Genomic DNA, 16,537 nt, shown 5'->3' with positions numbered 1-16,537 from the left:
ACATATTAACTTATTTCACTTTATACAACGATATTTAAGATTAAGATATCTAAGACTAAGTAGAATATAAGAATTTATTTATATAGAAAAATTTGTGAAATCATAGGGGATCGTACCAATATTTATTATAAAATTCATGTCAAAATACTTTAAACGTCAAACGCTGAGCGAAAGCACAGATACAAAGTAGCGCTGGAAACTTTACAGGGCGAATCGATAGGAAGAGGAAAGCGGTAAGAAGAACGAAAACGCGCGCTTTATATCGCACTTTACAGTTCTTCAACTAAACAACTAATTGTTTCAAATATTACCGCGAACGAATTTTAATCGCAAAGAGTGGCTGTAGATGGCGCTGATTGTCGGCGGCATGAATTGAATGGACGCGAGAAACTCAAGCGTCTGCAGCGCTATAGCCACCTCTCCCTGGGGCGCATCCTGCGCATGCGTTGCACGTTTATTATCTTCTTTCTGTTCAAGTGCCATTTCATTGCATGCAGTGCAGTCTATAAAACAGAATGCGTTCTCGGTGGATCTCGAGTTTCCTATCACTTATCGTCATTCGTAGCGTATAAACATAACAGCACGCGGTCATTAACTTACAAATTGTTTACGTGTCGTCCGACACATGGGAAATCGTTGATATCGTGCACGAAATGCCAGTTTTCGTCTAATAAAAAACACGATCGAGCCATTGTTAGCGTCGTAGTCGAGGGTTTTCGAAGTCGAATAATTTGTTGAGCGATAACGCGCGAGCAAAAATGTCATGCAGCTACGCGGACGGTCTCTCGCAGTACGAAAACAAAGGAGTGCTGGGCCTGGAAGAGGTAAAAACCGTTTATTCACCATCGCCCGTTTGGCGGGAGTCGGCCATCCGCGACGATTTCCAATCGTTCGCCCACCCGATGTGTGAAAACTTAACTATCGCCTTTTTTTTATTTCCTTCTCTTTCCTTCCTTTTTTTTATAGAGATACGACAGCGTTGAGGCGTTGCGACTGAAGTGCGGCCTTCTAGCCGATTGGATACAGGCGGCACGGCACGTAGTCGTTCACACCGGCGCCGGCATCAGCACTGCTGCGGGCATTCCGGATTTTCGGTGATTATCATTTGTAATTTTTCGCTCGAATCCCCACCCTACTTCTAACTACTTTCATCCCCTCTCCCCGAGCAGCTCCCGATCGGCTCTCCCGTAATTCCGATTCTCTGCTTATGCGTTCGAAAGCGCCACTGGGCCAATTCTTTTAAATTAATCGAGCGGGAATAACGGAAGCGGCGAAGAAACAGCCCGAAATATTTCCTTTCGAATCGACGCGTCCACCATTGTTGCGTGCGACAATGCCTCACGGTGATCTATCCCAAAACGCTGATTAACTTATGAAATCGAGCAGAAACCATCGAATTAACTCAAGTTTTCCGAAATAAATGCAGAGATAGAATGATAGCTAATAATTCTAATAATTATCTTTTTTTTTATTTTACGAAAAAGCTATGAATTAATTTTTTAAATAAATAATTATTCTTTTATCCTATATATAGTACGTAATGTAATTATATTACTTTATGTTGTGTGTGTGTGTGCGTGCGCGCGTGTGTGTTATATGTAACACACATATGTAACATGTTACATACACACATACACATATGTTACACACACACACACACACAACATATGCCATTTTTTATAATTTAAATACATTATCTTTTCTATCATAAGTAAAAAATTATGAATTTTATGATAAATAATAATTTAATTGAAATTAACGTTCAATTATATTTTTTATTTTTTATATATCTATTATGTTTTGTTTCTTTTTATGTTATATTTCATATATGAGTCGCACACAAGCCCTACTAATTAACTCCATAAATTGGAAAGTAGGAAGAGATGATGATACAACATTATCTTTTAATATATATTTTAGAATTTATTGTTATTATCATGTTATCTCTCTGATAAATTAACTTGTGAAAATAGGTCATCTACTTTTTGAAGAATGATTAATAATCTACTTAGATAATGAAATTGAAAAATTGACAAAAAATAAAGTTGATCAGTTTGGCTTTTGAGAGACTCATATAGATATATATATATATATATATATATATTGAATATTTCTAATAATTTCCATATACTATGTATATGGTTTCTTAGAGGTACAAACGGAGTATGGACATTAGAGCAGAAAGGTTTGAAACCTACAATGAACATTTCTTTTGACGAAGCAATTCCTACAAAAACACATATGGCATTGAAAAAATTAGTAGATGCTAGTGAGTACAATTATGATAATACAGAGCAATTATATACTTTCATTTCATAGAAAATTTCTGATCAATATTATTTTTCCTCCAGAAAAAGTTAAATTTATTATAAGTCAAAATATTGATGGCTTGCATCTTCGATCAGGAGTACAGAGACAGTATCTTGCAGAATTGCATGGAAATATGTTTACCGAACAATGTGATAAATGTGGAAGGTTGGTATTCTTTTCCCAAAAATTACATTGTACAATTACAAATTTGCAAAATATTATATTTTATTTCTTTCATTTGTTAATGTTCATCTAGGCAATTTATTCGGAATTTTGCAACTAAAAGCGTAGGAAAAAAGTCCCTGGACACTGTATGTAGATCTGAGCAAATTGGTGGTCGTCCGTGCCGTGGACGCATGCATGACACCATCCTCGATTGGGAACACAACTTGCCAGACAGTGATCTATCTTTATCTGACTTACACTCTAGGTAAATCGGCAAAGTCCTCTAATGAAATAAAAGATATTAATTTTTTTTATATTGCGTCATATCACAGAGATAAGTCTCGAGGCACTGTGCAAAAGTTTTTAAACAGGCAATAAGAATATTGTAATAAAGTGAACGTACTTTGTAATATAATTTAATGTGAAAAATTTGGTATTTTTTGCGAACAGATAAAAGGAAGATTTGTAAAAACGATTCGTTGATCTGAAAAATCCTATATTGATATCTCGGGTTTTAGTTAAGAATTATTTACGACAATTATTTGGTTTGATAATGCTATTGTGGAAAAATGTATTTAATAAAAGTATATACGTTTACAGTGTCGCGGATTTAAGTATATGTCTTGGGACGACACTTCAAATTATCCCGAGCGGTAATTTACCTCTGTACACCAAAAAATACGGAGGTCGTCTTGTTATATGTAATCTACAATCCACAAAACATGTAAGACAACTTTTTATCTTTAAACTACTAACAAAGTCTTTATTCTAAACTTTGAATAATTAACCTGTTACTAATTTAATGATATATTTGTGTAAATTACTATAGCATACTGTGGTCAGTATACTCGTTTGAGTAAAAAATTAACATAATTAAAAAAACAAAGGATATTATTTTAGGACAAAAAGGCAGACTTAATTATCAATGGCAATGTTGACGAAATAATGATCAGCGTTATGAAAAAGTTAGGACTAGAGATACCCGAGTACGAAAGTACAATGGATCCTACGCGTAATTCTGACACAACGTCCAAAGAAATGGACTGGACGATACCAACGAGCAGAATAAAAGAAATGAACGTGTTGTACAAAAAGGTGTGCAAACCTATGAGAAGGAAACGGAAGACCTTCATGTACGAGCGGGAAAGAACTGATACGAAACGAGAGACGAAAACGAAGAAGCAAGCGTTCATGATGAAACAGGATATAAAAGCAGAGGATACGATGAACACAGCGAATCAGGTTTGCAACAACGCGGTAGTTCCAGAGGATATAAGCAATAACGCGGTGAAAATCGAGGACGAGATAAAAGACATAGAACAGTTCGACTTCACCGCGAACAACATGACTCAGCCAGATCCTGGGTTGGAAGTGAACGACATACTGTAGCATGATTTAAGCAGGTGGTGATCCAGCGACCTAATACTCCTATTAATCTTCAGTCTTTGTTAAATTTATTTACGAGTGCATATAGAATGGATGTTATCTGTATGTGAAGAATGCCTAAAAAAAAAGTGCTATTGATTTGTTTATACGAAAACGACAAAAGAAAACAAAAAAAAAGTAAGAAAAAAGTAAAAGTATAAGTTTATTAACCGGTAAACCGCTTTTATCGTCAAGTCAGAAAGCGCTGCAATACGTGTAAATATGTGTAGTAGTACTTTCATAATCGCTTCCATGTTCTGTCCGCTTTTTCATTACTAGTAGTTCTCTTCTTAATCAGAGAAAATCAAGAGTTTTTCCAAGTGATCTAATGTGTATCATACTCTACTGACATACACGTATATGCATGCACACCATGTTTTTCTCCATTACGATACATTAAATGTTAAGTACGTAAGATGATTTATTTAGAATCGTTTGTAAGGTGTTGAACAGAGATTTTGTAGTACAGCGTCGATCATGAGATGATCTTTCTTCAAACGGATCTTGAAATGATCGTAAAGAGCGCAGCTATAACGTGTTACGTTCAAGTGCGTTTAATTCGTATATCTATATATATTATAGGTATAATACTGTTCGTGTTTTCCACAGAAAATGAAAAGAAACATGACCAAAAAAATCTTCCATACACGAAGCGATTATCGGAAGATCCGCAGATGTTTTAAAATTGCACCGGAATAATAGTAAATACTCGTTGCTACTTTGAACGTTTAAGATTGAAATCTTTTAATAGAAAGCTCCATACGAGCCTCGGTGTTGTTTGATCGAATCTAATAGTTAAGTGTCTCTTGTTAAACGCACATACGTTTGTATAATCGTGATAGAACGACTAAAAGCGTTTTGTAGGTAAAGAATGAAACGGATAGTGGGACCGCGAATGTTACTCCCTCGACAATATGTCTCCCGAGCGAGTTTAGAAGCGGAAGTGCAAAAATTTGAAAGAAAGAGAGAGAGAGAGAGAGATAAATAAAGTATGGAAATGCAAGCGAGTCTTTCTTATATCGGCATTCGACGCTATTTTGTCGATAGCGTTTTATAGTAGAACGCAGATTAGTGAAATGTGTAATATTTATATGTAAATAGTGATATATATGCTTGGTTGCTCCTAATAATTTATTACTTTAATTGATATTATTTACTGGACGTTACTATTAGTGAAATATTATAGCATTCGACGGGAAATAAAATTGTGGAAAGGGATTTTTGTATGATCACTATTTCCTATTCTATTTTTGATAATTTGGGAATTAAAATAAGGAAAAGGAAATGTTTAATTTTTCATCTTGATATGGTATATTCTTATTCATAAGCAAAGTTTAAACAAGGATACAAGATAATCATATACTTACACGTGCGCTACAATAATTACTTTATAGCATAATTCATTTTAAACGAATTAAGAAAAAACATCACTCCAAAGATTTAAATACATTTCGCCTCTTTAATAAATAGATCTTTTTCGTTTACATATTTTATATTTTTTTTGCGTAGACTTCACCGTCACGTTGCGCTGCGCTACATCGACGTGGAAATATTTTTGAGATCTGAAACAGCGTCTCCCGTTCTTTTTTATGTCAACTAGTCCTTTTTTGCACTAGCGTTTTTCGTTTTTATTGTTTCAAACATTTTCCAAATAATATTGAATTCATATACATACATGAGATTACGTGAAACCGCATGTTCAAAAACATTAACGATGCAAATCGTTTCGTCAATAACATTATATAAAATAAAATTAAAATTAACAGATAATAATTTTTTTTGAGGAATTGTTTTATATTATATCTTTGAATGTATTAAAAGATTTTTCTTATATTAACAAAGAAACACCGATTCAGAGTAAATTACTAGGGCTGTTTTCCGTGACTACAAAGCATAAAAGCTAACGTTACGTTTTGATTTTCGTAATATTAATAAAAAAAATATTCCGATATTTTGTAATAAATATACATTATTGTAATAATTATACAAGCTTTCACAGATTCTTTTATCGATAATTTATGCTTCGAGCATAGATATTAACATTTTCAGTATCTCTATATTTACACATTTATAGTTTATATATCTGTATATATATACTTAGGAATTTGTTAATTCCCATTGGACACATCTATGTTTAAATCGTAACCGTTGACATCCTTAACCTTAACATTAGCATAGCGGTTATCCCATTTATATTTAGTCGAATAGGGGATTCCTTGAAATTCGACGTCACGAGTTGCTACGTATCAATAGTCAAAGCAGAGAAGTCTTCTTTTTTATACATGTACTGCGCGAACGAAATTATCGATGGATCTTAAGATTTTTCCATCGAGATCTATAATTTACGGAATAAAATTTTCAAACTATACACGTTCCACGCAGTGCATATATAACATATGTGTCGAAGAAGAATCTAAGTGCTATTGACGGAACTTGAAAGGAAACGGAAAACACCCCGAATAAGTTTGCAAACGGTCGACTTTCGACGAGCGCAGACATCGATTCGCAAGCAGCCTTTCTCGCTAAAGAAGGATAAGTACGGTGAGCTTTAAGAAGGGAAAGAGAAAGAGATAATAGTGAAGATTGATAAGAAAGGAAGAGGAAGATGATGAAAAAGAAGTATAAACCTGCATGTTTATACATTTACGAATGTATGCATAAAAGAGATCATATAATGAATGACAAAAGGCAAGAATGGAAAATTATATCAGAAGCAAAACACCGCGGAAAGAAAATAGGAGAGGAAGAAGGAAAGAAGTAATACGATTAGAAGATACAAATGTTTTATCGATTGGTTCGACTTGTATTTCTGGCGTTCACCGAGAAGGCCGATAACCGACATCAGAATCGAAGCCGACTATTTGGTATAATTGCATTTTTTTTAAACATTGTCCTCTCGGTTCCTAGGGGACTCGAACGAACGAGGACTATGCACGATACGACGTGGAACATAGACCTACCGAAATTTTTAGTTAGACTATCTATGTACAGTAATCATTTATCCGACGGAATAGAAATCGATATTACATATATATATTTATTTATATAATTATATACGATAAACTTTCTTTTCTATATTGCTCTACTTGCATATTATTGAATCGCGTTCTTCGACTTGCATGACGTCTACCGAGAAGAACGTATGCTATCTTACCGACTGGGCTTTGCGGTCCGGACTCTACGATCAATAAATCGAACGCGACTTTTCAATCTCTTTCGGTTGTCTCAGTTTTCGATTCGCGTTTCGAGACACCTTTTCCTTCAGCAAAAAACAAGTACATTGCTGACAGGGAAAACTTTCCATTTAGTGAATCTCGGTTTTAGGTACGTGACAAACAATAAATAGAAGTACGTATTATATGGCTAACTTAATTCGTTGTGTAAAATGTATCTTTGGGTTTTAGTACGGCTCGCTCGATTAATGAAGAGAAAGTCACCGATTAAATATATGCTCCGTGACGTTCTCTTGTTCCATTCCTGACCAGGGCCATAAATCTTTTGTTTTGACACGACTTTGTATTGACAAAGCTTAATCGTGCCCTTTTAATATACAACGCTAGCTCTTAGAGAAACGTGTAAGCTTATTAGAAACGTGTGATTCACACGTATTTGTGGTTATAATATGTACATAATAGAGAGAGATACGCGGAAATATTTTAGCCCATGTTTCGTGTGGGCGCGAGAGATTAGAAGAAAGAGAAGATAGAAAAAAAAGAGGAAAGTAGGTACTTAATTGACGCGAATATAAGCGAAAGTGGCTTTGCGTTGTTTTTGTCAATTCTCTTTTTTGTTTTTGTCATTTCTCTTGACTCGAACAAAGCATGACAATTTGATGAAATTTTATTGAAATAGGCCCTTAATTCGCTTATGTTGTTAAAAATCATCGAAATTCACCCACAATATAATCATAGATTTAATTTCATGTAATTTGAAAGGTATATTTTTATCGACATCGATGACGTCAGTTATAGTTTAAAAATATCATCAAACAATTCATGTTTGTTAAAGGAAAAAGAAATTTACTAACGTCAAATTATAAAAATGTGTGAAATTAAGATAAAAGGTCTTGTGTTTATTAAATTTCTTCTTCTGGAACACGATGAATATTTTGTAAGATGATATTTTAAACAATCAGTCTGATGTTCAATAAAAATAACCAATAATAGAGAGTGCGTTTATTTGAAAAGATGTCCAATTCACTCGAATTATCTGGAAATCTTATGAAACCATCGATGTATCGAGTGAATTGTAACATATGTAAGAAACGACTACAATACTTTTGTAGTCACGCAAAAATGAATTACTACAATAAGTATTGCTATATAAAAAACATTGATATATTGTTGTATTTCTTCATTTTTTCAACAAATTTTTGTTAATTAAATTAACTATCAAGTAAATAACAATTAAAAAGGGCTAAAAGAAAATCAAAACTCAATTTTTAACAATATTTATCAATTTATCATACTTATTAACACGCATGCACACTTTTGTTTCTCAAATAAGTACCTACTTACACTATCTCTATTATACAAAGATCAACTTATCGATTGACTTTCATACACGTAAATGGGGGAGGAACCTAAGGCACGATCGTGAAATGTCCAAAAAAAGCAACAGCTGATTCTACTTCACTCATGGCTACGCTTTACTCCTAATAACTTGGCGGCGTCATCAGCGGATGCCTGTAGTACTCTGTCGATGAAACTCTTGTCTCTTATTCCCAGCAGGTTCGAGATCAAATCATTATCCGTGCTCTCTGCATCTGGATTTGCGTTTGATGGAATACTGGCCAATTTTCCTGTCAGAGTGGTTAATTTCTCGTATGGATTGAATCTTATTAATCCACTCGGGGCTGCATCACCGGTCGCGACTGGAGTAACAGTTGGTAAAGAGATTCTGTCTTGAATACGGGAATTTGCGTTGTTGGCTGTCACCAGAATTTGTTGCTGCTGTTGACTTCGTGGTGTGATCGTAGGTGGCTGTGCAGGTGAATTTTCTTCATCTCCGCTTGTACCAACATACATGGTAGAATCAATGGACTCGTGCTTCTTTCTGTGCCGCAGCATACTATGTTTCAAGGTGAATCTCCTGCAGCATATATCGCAGGAGAAAGGTCGTTCTCCGGTGTGTGTTCTCATATGGCGCCGTAGATCCTCTGCAGACCAGAACCGCCTCATACAGAATGCACATACAACCTGGAAGTAATAAGAAATTAATTATTTTAGTTGCAGTTCGCATGTTTGGTTAATCAGTCATCTGTTACGAAGTAACGCTACTTGCAATAGACTTGATACAGAGCGTAAGTTAACCATAGATAGACTTGATCTTAGGTAAAGTAGTTCTATCTACGAATGATATTCACAACTTATTTACGCTCTGTATAAGTCTTTCTTAAAAAGGTAGACGTTCTTACCTTCCTGTTACTATAGTCTGGGAAACGTCCCCGTTTTTCTTCTCCGTCGCTGGTATGATGTTGCGGCGGTGGTTGTTGTTGGTCTTCAACCGCGTCGATGTCCATGTCCAGTGCCCCTTTCGCCACTAACATTTCGTAGGATTTTTTGTGGTTCATTTTGATGTGTTCGAGGCAGTCGTGTCGTTCTGCGAAACCACAATCGCACAAGTGGCACTTAAAAGGCACATCACTGGGCCCAGGTGATGATCTCGGTGAAGGTCTCCTTGACCTAGCTGTTTCGTTGGCCAATTGTGAAGCGCCAGAATTCGATTTGGTAAGTCCTGGCATCGAAGAAGTTTCTATCCCTTCAGACACGCTCGAAGACTGACTATCGTAATCAGTTTGTTCGTTATTCGGCTTTGGACACTCCTGTGGACTGGTTTGAGGTTCACTGGATGGAGTGTCCGATCTGGTCTTCATCTTCCGAGCGTGTTTAGTGGAACGATGTTTCTTTAGGTTACCCAACGTTGAAAATGTTGAGCTGGGACACTGATTGCACTTGTAGGGTCTTTCAGGAACGTTCCTCATGGAGAACGAGTTACTATTGCTGATGACCGCTTGAGAATCTGGAGAAGAAGAGTTCCTAACTCTACGCATCTTGTTCGGATTTGCTTTATGTTTTCGGAGCAAATGACGGTCACAGTTGGATTTCGTTGTGAATAGCAACGAACAGTGAACGCATTGATAAGGTTTCTGTCCAGTGTGTGTCAAAATATGTCGTCTGAGAGACGAGGTCCATGGAAATGGTCGTTCACAGTATGGACAGATTACTCTGTTCGGGGCCATTGAATATGCAGATTTCTTCTTTTTTTTCTTCTTTTTCTTTTTTTTCTTCGACGCGTTCGTCGAATGTGATGAATTTACAGAGTCGGATTTCTCATCACTGCCAGAATTATTGCAATCACTGTTCGATGCTACTAGACCTTCTTCATCGCTTAAATACTGGGGTTGAAACTGCTGGTATTGTTGGGAGGCATTGTCTAACAGTTCTGACACGCTAGCGAGATCAGGTGCTCCATCCTCCATCTTCTCGCTGTTCATATTAACTGATTCCGTTTTGATCACTCTGTCAGGATTCTTTTCAACTGAATTTTCCGTCACAGTAGCCTTCTCCGTGTCAGATTTTTTCTGTTGTTCAGTAACAGTTTGTTTGTTCTTCTCCAGCTCAACATTTGTCTCGTTTGGGCCATCGTCTGAACATTCCATGGCTTCTTCTTTCACTACAGTTTCTTTCGTAGATTCTGTGGCTTCCAATTGTCCTCTCAACAGACTCTTCTCCTTTTGATCCTGAGATTCTTGATTTTCTTTCTCCTGTGGCCCTTCGTCTATGACCAGTTCTTCTTCAGAGTCATTGTCTTCCATTTTGTTTGCCTTTAATTGCTGTGCCAGGATAGCGTACTTCACATGGTCGGAGATAGAATGCCTCGTAAATTCCGGATTCGTTGACTGTTCCACTTTTGGCAGGATGTTGTTGTACGATTGACTGCCTTGAGAAGTTGCCTGTCCAAGGTTTTGAATCAGCGTAGGATGGCTGGAAGGTGGTCTTCCCCTTGTCGAATGACCTCCTCTGGGTCGCTGGCTCCAGTGCTGAGGATGTTGTTGTTTAATGTGCCTTTCCATATTGCTCCTCAAGGTAAATCTCGCTGAGCAATGTTCACAGGTAAAAGGCCTCTCAGTTCTGTACCTTCGTTGCTTTTGTTTAGGCATCAGGACTCCATTTTTGATCACCATCTTCACAGAATTGGACGAGGGGAGATTGTCTGATTTATCACGGGTTGTTAGACTCTTGTTGGCCATCTTAGAAGATATTAATTTGGCATATTCACTTTGGTCGGTTGTTGAATGAGACTGGGAATTCATGTCTCTGTTTTGAGAAAAGGTGGTAAATCCCGCGCTACCTATGGGTGGCTCCACCAAAGTACCTCCACTTGTCAACTGTAGACCTCTGACCAATTCCTTCTGTAATCTTTCCTTCATAGAGAAATCCTGGCCAAAGACATGAGGATTGAACATGTACGGTGGCAATATTCCAGCTCCTACGCTACCAGGGAATGTACCGAAGTTTCTGTAGATTGCGTTAGCGTACAGAGCTTCCAGAGATGTAGGTTGAGAGCTACCCTGGCCAGCCTTCAACAAAGCCTCGGTCAACAATAATTGACTGGTAGCACTGTACAAATCTTTTTGGTTTTTTCCAAAATGTTCGTGAGCCGCGGCGAAGTTATCGTCCTCCTTCTCCTTCGACTTCTTGCTGAGATCCAGTACGTCCATGGAAAGGTCCAACGGACCGTCTTCGCCTATGTTTTCCGATATGTTGAGACCTTTCTTTAAATTCATAGGACTAGCTTGTATTCTTTGGTGCGAATCTGTTTTGGTTTCTGTGACTAGAGATACGCTACCCTCGGACGATCTCGACTCCAAATCGTCGTCCAACTTCGAATAATCCGATTTGGCATCTTGACCAGGTTTTGTCTCCTCGGAGTTCCTTTGGGTCAGCTCCAAAGGCTGACCATGTCTTGAAAACGCATCATTTTTTTCAAAGTGGCTAGTGCTGTATATCGACATCGAGGAATTTTGCAGCTTCGCCTCTTCTATTATTCTGATCTCACCTCTTACCTCCATAGAAACCGGAGGATAATGCATTTGCGCCTGGTGGTGAAGATCTTCGCGTTCTTGCGGATATACCAGGCTCTTCCTCACTTCATCCTTCAAAACTCTGGGTGAGTTTCCACGTTCCACGTTCTCGTTCGTAGAATCTTCATTTGGATGATAGATGAGAACGCTCTTAATGTCTTCTCTTGTCAATTTTCCATGTCGGTTTCGTACATGGCGCTCACAATTTGCTTTAGTTGTGAAAGCGTAATTGCAGAGAGAGCATTCGTAAGGTCTGTCGCCATTGTGAGACCTCAGATGCCTCACCAGAGTCGCTTTATCAGTGCTGGTATAAGGGCACATATTACAAGGATATGGCATGCCAGGTCCCACGCCCATGTGCGCCCTGTTGTGACCTTTTAGGGCTCTTAGATTAGGGAATATCGAGGAACAGAGCCTGCAAGGGAACTCCCCTTTCAATTTCATTTTTCTGAACTCTGCAGAAAACGCGTCTTGAGCTTCCTCCTCGTGGTACTCTGTGCAATACGTACTTGAACTACCAGAAGAGTTTACACTGGTATTAAATTTGATGTTGTTCTCGGGTGTGCTGGTGTCTGATCGAAAATTCTGTAAGATAGGTCCAGAGGTGACAGATATGATACTCTGGATATCGGCAAGATCTTTGCCTTCCTTCGCTTCCCTCAAAGCAGCCTTGTTTTGAAGATCCAAGCCAGCGAAGAAATCGTCTCTTCTCGATTGGCTATCGTCGGTTGTTCTGCTTTGCAAATTCATCGTGCCGCAGTCAGTTTCGTGGGCGTCCAACGCGGATCTACAAGGGAATGCCCGCAGACATTTGGAGCATTGGAATTTGGCTACCTCGCCAGAAGCTGGCCGGTGAAGCGATTGTTCGCAGACAGCTCTAGCTATTGCTGGGAACTTATCGGACGAGAAATCAACGAACGTTAAATCGTTGAAACCTACTATCGAGTTTCTCAGATTTCTCGTGGTATTTCCCAACGAGTGTTCCGCGAAATGTATCATGAACCGATGCAGATTCAGTACTCTGTGGTTTTTGAACGACAAGTTGCACGTGTCGCATTTCGCGGGGAATTCCGGATGACTTCGTTCCAGATGCGATTCTAAGATGGCGCCAGTGGCAAAATCCTGTCGCCCGCATACTGGACAATTGTAAACGTTCTGGTTGTCGTCCGATCTCGATTTCATCTCGCTTCTCGAGCTACTTAGAAGAATCTTGTGCCTCTTTTGTGTTTCGCTGTCGCTCGCATAGTTAGGATACTTTCTCTTTCCAGTTAACGACGAGGTCTGTTCCTCGTCCCGTTTGTCCCCGATATTTGGCGAGTTTCTTTTTGTGATCTCGTTGTTGTTGTATTCCTCGAGATGTCGCTGCCTGGATGATTTGTCCGAGTCGCTGCTACCTTCGGAGTCGGTGCAGCTGTTAGGCGAGGCGCCTCTGTGCGCTGTCCTCAAATGCCTGTTCATATTGCCGTTCGTAGTGAACGCCATCTCACAGTACTTGCATTTGAACGGCCGTTCCCCGGAGTGCACCAACACATGTCTGTCGAGGGAACTTGCAGAGCTCAGCACCTTATTGCACACGCCGCAGCAATAGTCATCCTCGCCGCTACAGTCTGTGCTGCGAGGCGAATTATGGCCGCGTAGGTGGTTCGTTAACTCCCTGGAGGTGGGCAAAACGGTCGAACAAGCTGGACATGGGTGTGCGCTTTCTGGTAGTTCAACCTGCAGAAACAAGTACGGAGACTGTTAAACGAGTTTGATTCTCGAATAGTAAATAAAATAATATACAGCGGAGTATTTAAAGATAATTAATAGCTATACACGTTAGGTGACAAGTTATGGTGATAGATGGCGACAACGGAGTTTGTTAAATAGGTACTTTTATATTACTTGACTGGACTACTTTTATGCAATTTGAACTTACACTAGATGGTGAGGATGCAGCATCAGCTGGTGCTTCGTTCTCATTTTCCTGGGTGGGTCCGTTCTTAACAGTAACTGAAACATAAAGGAAAATCACTGTAAGACAGTTGCAATCTATATTAATATCTTGATACTTGATTTAAAGTCGAGACAACGTTGTCTATACCCTTCTATATTGTTCAAATTTTCTTTAGAACTTATATATCCTAACCTATTGTCTTATTATCCTAACTACAGTATCAATCCTTTGATATCTGATATCGATACATTTTTAGGCTTACAGAGTGATAATCTTTCTGCGTAAAAAAACAAAATAAATAAATTCCATCGAGATATTGGCTTTTAAGATGTCGATGATACATTTGTCTTCGTTGATTTATCATTATTTTCATATCGTTCATTCATATAACGATTCTAATATAACTATATTAGATAGGATTATTTTCCAAAATATATCGAATAAGAGAAGTTTCTTCTACGAGACAAAGATCATCGCTGTACTTGGAAGTAGGTTAGAATTTTCAGCTGTTCTATACGCGTAACTAACCGATAGCAATTTCATCTGGCTCGATAATGGGTTATTGTTTGTAAATTTTTTAAATTGTAGCAAGCGAGCGATACGATCGCGTCATAGAAATAGACGCGAACCACGCGCGTCTTCCGGAAGCTGATAGAACGACCGCAAAGAACGCCTCGAGGCTGCTACGATGACACTTATCAGCTACTTGAACCACAATCGTCCTTATTTACTAAGTTTTTTCTATTCTGCAGGCTACCGTTGGAGCAAACTTCCGAGAACGATATGATGTCGAAAATAATGTCCAGTATCGTTACAAAAATATTACAACATCGATACGACGTTCATATAGATGTTAATTTCGTAGCCGCTAAGCGTCTCGTCGTTTGAAATTATCGATTGTGTGATTTGTTAAAAATCGACGATAATTCAGTTATTATTATTTCCGAACTCTTATTACGATTTGCGTTATATCGATAAACTTCAGATATTATTACTCGATGAAATATCTGAAAGCGACGACATTCGGAGATTATATTATTAGACGTGTCTGAAGCGTATCGTTAAGTTACCTGAAACGTTGAAGGGTTCTGTTATATCGACTGACGTAACTAGAAATTTTATCTGCGTATCGAAACAATTCGAATGACCTAACAGCGAGATCAGTGTACACGTAATTATTTGCGATACAGATCATTTGTATCATCACGATCGTTCAGCGAAATCGACTTGTCCTAATTCAAATCCACGAAACCGCAACTATGAAAATTCACTGGGAACCGCAAACGAAACCGATGAGAAGCAAACATTGGATGAAACAAACTAAGAGCAACTCGTCTCGAAGTATCAATCGGTAATCTTATAAAGAACGAATGCAGAACTACGCTGGAATGGAAGAACTACGCTGCGATTGCGATATACGAATAAACAACGGTGAAATATGAGGAAATAGCGCGTTCGAGAGCTTTTGAAAATAAAAATTCCAGTAGCGCAAACGAACGTGATCTTGTACGATCGGCTTTATCTCGCTCGAGCGTTCTCTTTTCATCCGACAAGAAAGCAGATTAAGAGCGGCAACGACAACGTCGTGCGTCGTCGATTCGAGCCGTAACACGATACAGGTGAAACATCTTTGCTCTGTTATCGACGATCAATCGTTAGATCGACTCTAACATTACCGAGAAGACTGAAGATTTCGTAGATGTTTTTTAACCTCATATTTCCTCTCCTGTGCAGTTTCGTCGTTCGTTGTTGTATAAGCGGAGATCGTCGATCGTAGAAATACGTTTTTGTTGGACAGAGAGGGAAGAATGTGAAAAAAGCAGAAAGAGTATGAAGAAAAAGTTAAGACGAATAAACCTGTGATAAAAGCTCGGTAGAAATATTGAACGATCTTCTATCGTTCTCTTATCTATATATCTGAGTAATATTTAAGTGCAATATTATCGCTATTTTAATCTATGAAATATTCAAAGTTTCCATTATGTCAAATCTCGTTACAACGTTACACGCTCAAGAAGAAAAGTGTAACGCTATCAAAATGATCTTGCAACACGTGTGTTCGATATACAGTTAATCTTTGCTTTTAATTCTACGAATTGAATAATTCATTCGAGCTTCTTTGCCATTTAATCGTCTTGCACAGACCTAAATGTAATTTTACCGCGATCATGTTGATGCGTTCTGCGGCAAATTGAAATATGCAAGAATGTATATGCACGCTAGATAAACAAACTATATATTTCAAATGAGATTCTCTGTTTCGTTCATAATTATATTCGTAATTACAAAACGAGTACATAAACGTAATTACCGTACATATGTATCTAGATATAAACATTTCTAACTATCATAGTACTTCATAGTTACCTACAATTAATAAAAATACAACATTTCTACCAACATTTCTGCCAATGTATAAATATATAATTATATAACTAAATGTAAATATAATTATATCTCTAAGTATAACAAATTGCCATCGGAATTTCCATCCCTGAAACTTCTCGTCGTAAACGTGTACTGCACCTGTAAACAATTCCAAATCGTTTCAAGCGTCTGATTTTAATAAGACGACGAGCCTATAGAAACCTAGCGGACAAATTGCTGGCACAAGA

General features: G+C 37.9%; 2 protein-coding genes across 3 annotated transcripts in view; one reads left to right on the top strand and one right to left on the bottom strand.

Moving 5' to 3' along the window:
• The first annotated feature begins 683 nt into the window (after positions 1-683).
• Positions 684-5,118, top strand: Sirt6 (sirtuin 6). The gene is made up of 7 exons (XM_033329229.2): positions 684-824; positions 967-1,094; positions 2,151-2,269; positions 2,352-2,475; positions 2,567-2,740; positions 3,076-3,199; positions 3,376-5,118. The coding sequence occupies exons 1-7, from the start codon at positions 759-761 to the stop codon at positions 3,862-3,864; spliced, it is 1,224 nt and encodes a 407-aa protein (XP_033185120.1). The 5' UTR covers positions 684-758; the 3' UTR covers positions 3,865-5,118.
• Positions 5,119-5,187: 69 nt separating this feature from the next.
• LOC117154321 (uncharacterized) overlaps positions 5,188-16,537 on the bottom strand; it is a 127,339-nt gene continuing 115,989 nt past the window's right edge. For both annotated transcript variants that reach the window (XM_076617366.1, XM_033329226.2), the window contains 3 exons: positions 13,905-13,978; positions 9,317-13,702; positions 5,188-9,098 (listed from right to left, as the gene is read on the bottom strand). In XM_076617366.1, coding sequence (XP_076473481.1) covers positions 8,532-9,098; positions 9,317-13,702; positions 13,905-13,978 — 5,027 coding nt within the window. In that variant the 3' untranslated portion in view covers positions 5,188-8,531. The remainder of the gene's footprint in view (positions 9,099-9,316; positions 13,703-13,904; positions 13,979-16,537) is intronic.

This window comes from Bombus vancouverensis, chromosome 3, assembly GCF_051014615.1.
Source record: "Bombus vancouverensis nearcticus chromosome 3, iyBomVanc1_principal, whole genome shotgun sequence".
NCBI classification, from domain to species: domain Eukaryota; kingdom Metazoa; phylum Arthropoda; class Insecta; order Hymenoptera; family Apidae; genus Bombus; species Bombus vancouverensis.
Note: the sequence above shows the minus strand (reverse complement) of the source record. Positions and strands in the feature narration are given on the sequence as shown.